The following is a 1702-nucleotide window of genomic DNA, read 5'->3' as shown; positions in this document are numbered from 1 at the left end:
CGTTCTTAGCAATGCTTTCACAGAAAATAAACTGGCAGGAGGAATCTAAAATTTAAAATTAACACTGATCTGGATTCTCCTTTACTCCATTCAATTTTTCTTTCAGGAACCAAAAAAATAACTACATGTTCGCAAAGCAGTTGATCATTTTGTTCATTTCCATTAGTTTAATTAATGGGAGCTGATTCGGCGCCTTAGTTGGTGAATTAATACATCTATACGCCATCCTATTAAAACAAGATGAAACGACCAACTTCAAACAAGGTTTAAGTTTTTGTATCGACTTAAAACTTTCTGAAAGTTTAGGACTAAAAAGTAAATTTGTTTAAAAGTACTTTTTCTTGCTAGAAAAGTCTTTGAAGGAAGCTGCGTTAGATTAGTTTTCTCTTAAAATTTCTTTTACAAAAGAAAAAAGCGAAAATGAAAGCAGGCGTCTGCCAAACGGAGCCCTTAACCCTCTTAGGAAGTGATTAGTACTGCTTTTGGGCACGTAAATGTGGGGAAAGAAATGATATTTTATTCATTATAAATTGTGTTCCCCTTAACAATACCAGCTCTTCTGTATTCGTACAAGAATAAAGTTAATGTACATTTTATGGATCCAATATAGATGATGTTGTGTGTAAATTCAATAATGTTTCAACGGAAAAGTGTTTTGAATTCAAAAACTGTTCAACTATTTATGAACACTAACAACTATGTCTACCAAAATGTATCCCTTTATTGAAATATGGGTTGATTTTCATTTCAGGTTCTTTGCCTTTTGCCACCCAACAACCTTGTCTCTTGGTAAGTCTTCTTACTCAGATTTTTCCTTTACTCCTACTTCTCTTTTCCCAAGGTGTTATTTGAATCTTCAGTTTCTTTTTCCTTCTTAAGAATTCTGATTTTTTCGAAGTTTTTTCTTTTCTGGGTAGTTCTTTTTCTGGAAAGTGTAAGAAATTGAAATTGAAATTATTGGGAAGCTGGTGATTGTGTTTTTCTGAAGTTTGTGATGATAATCGGTGAAGAAAAGAAGATTTAGCCACAAAAAAAATGATCTTTCAGTTTCTCGTTCAGTCATTAACTAATCTGAACCAAATTTATTGTCTTTGATTTCTTATTAGTCGTCCGTCAGTGTTTTCATCCTTGTGGTTTCCCTTATTAACTGTAGATTGGTGTTTAAATTGTTACCTGAACACAAATGATTTGCATGTGTTTGAAATTTATAGCCTAAAATTGCAGAAATTTAATTTGGTGCTCTCAAGTTTTGCGTGATGTATTTGTTGCATTGGGCTTGTCGAAGTCTTCTTGAGTGGGATTCTATACAGAAATTAGAAAATCTATTCAGTATATTTTAACTCATAAGTTCGGTAAAACATTAAATTCATTGGTTTTAGTAAGTAAAGAGATTCCCTTTCTATTACTGGTTCTATTTATAGTTTTTGTATCAGGTTTCTTTTCTTTCTTTCTTTCCCTTTTTTTGGGTCCATTTGCTTCTTTCCCATGTTACTCTAGAGTGTTTATGATAGTATTTTTTCCTTTTTTTTTTTTTTAATTAAACAGAGTCTTGGATGCATTGGGATTTCTTTTTTTCATTGCAAGTTGTCAGGTATGGCAAATAACTGTCTAAGTAATTCTTCTATAGCCATTAATGTGTGTTGATTCAAAATTTAAAAAATCGTATAGGTATACTTGTTTTCTTTTAATCCCTAGTCAGGGC

General features: G+C 31.8%; 1 protein-coding gene across 1 annotated transcript in view; it reads left to right on the top strand.

Annotated features, from left to right (window-relative positions):
- The first annotated feature begins 444 nt into the window (after positions 1 to 444).
- The window catches only part of LOC111397864, a 3496-nt gene continuing 2238 nt past the window's right edge, over positions 445 to 1702 (top strand). The window contains exons 1-2 of the mRNA XM_023024856.1: positions 445 to 789; positions 1546 to 1591. Coding sequence (XP_022880624.1) covers positions 699 to 789; positions 1546 to 1591 — 137 coding nt within the window. The 5' untranslated portion in view covers positions 445 to 698. The remainder of the gene's footprint in view (positions 790 to 1545; positions 1592 to 1702) is intronic.

This window comes from Olea europaea, chromosome 1 (genome assembly GCF_002742605.1).
Source record: "Olea europaea var. sylvestris chromosome 1, O_europaea_v1, whole genome shotgun sequence".
In the NCBI taxonomy this organism is placed as follows: Eukaryota; Viridiplantae; Streptophyta; class Magnoliopsida; order Lamiales; family Oleaceae; genus Olea; species Olea europaea.
This window is presented reverse-complemented; position numbering and strand designations above follow the sequence as displayed.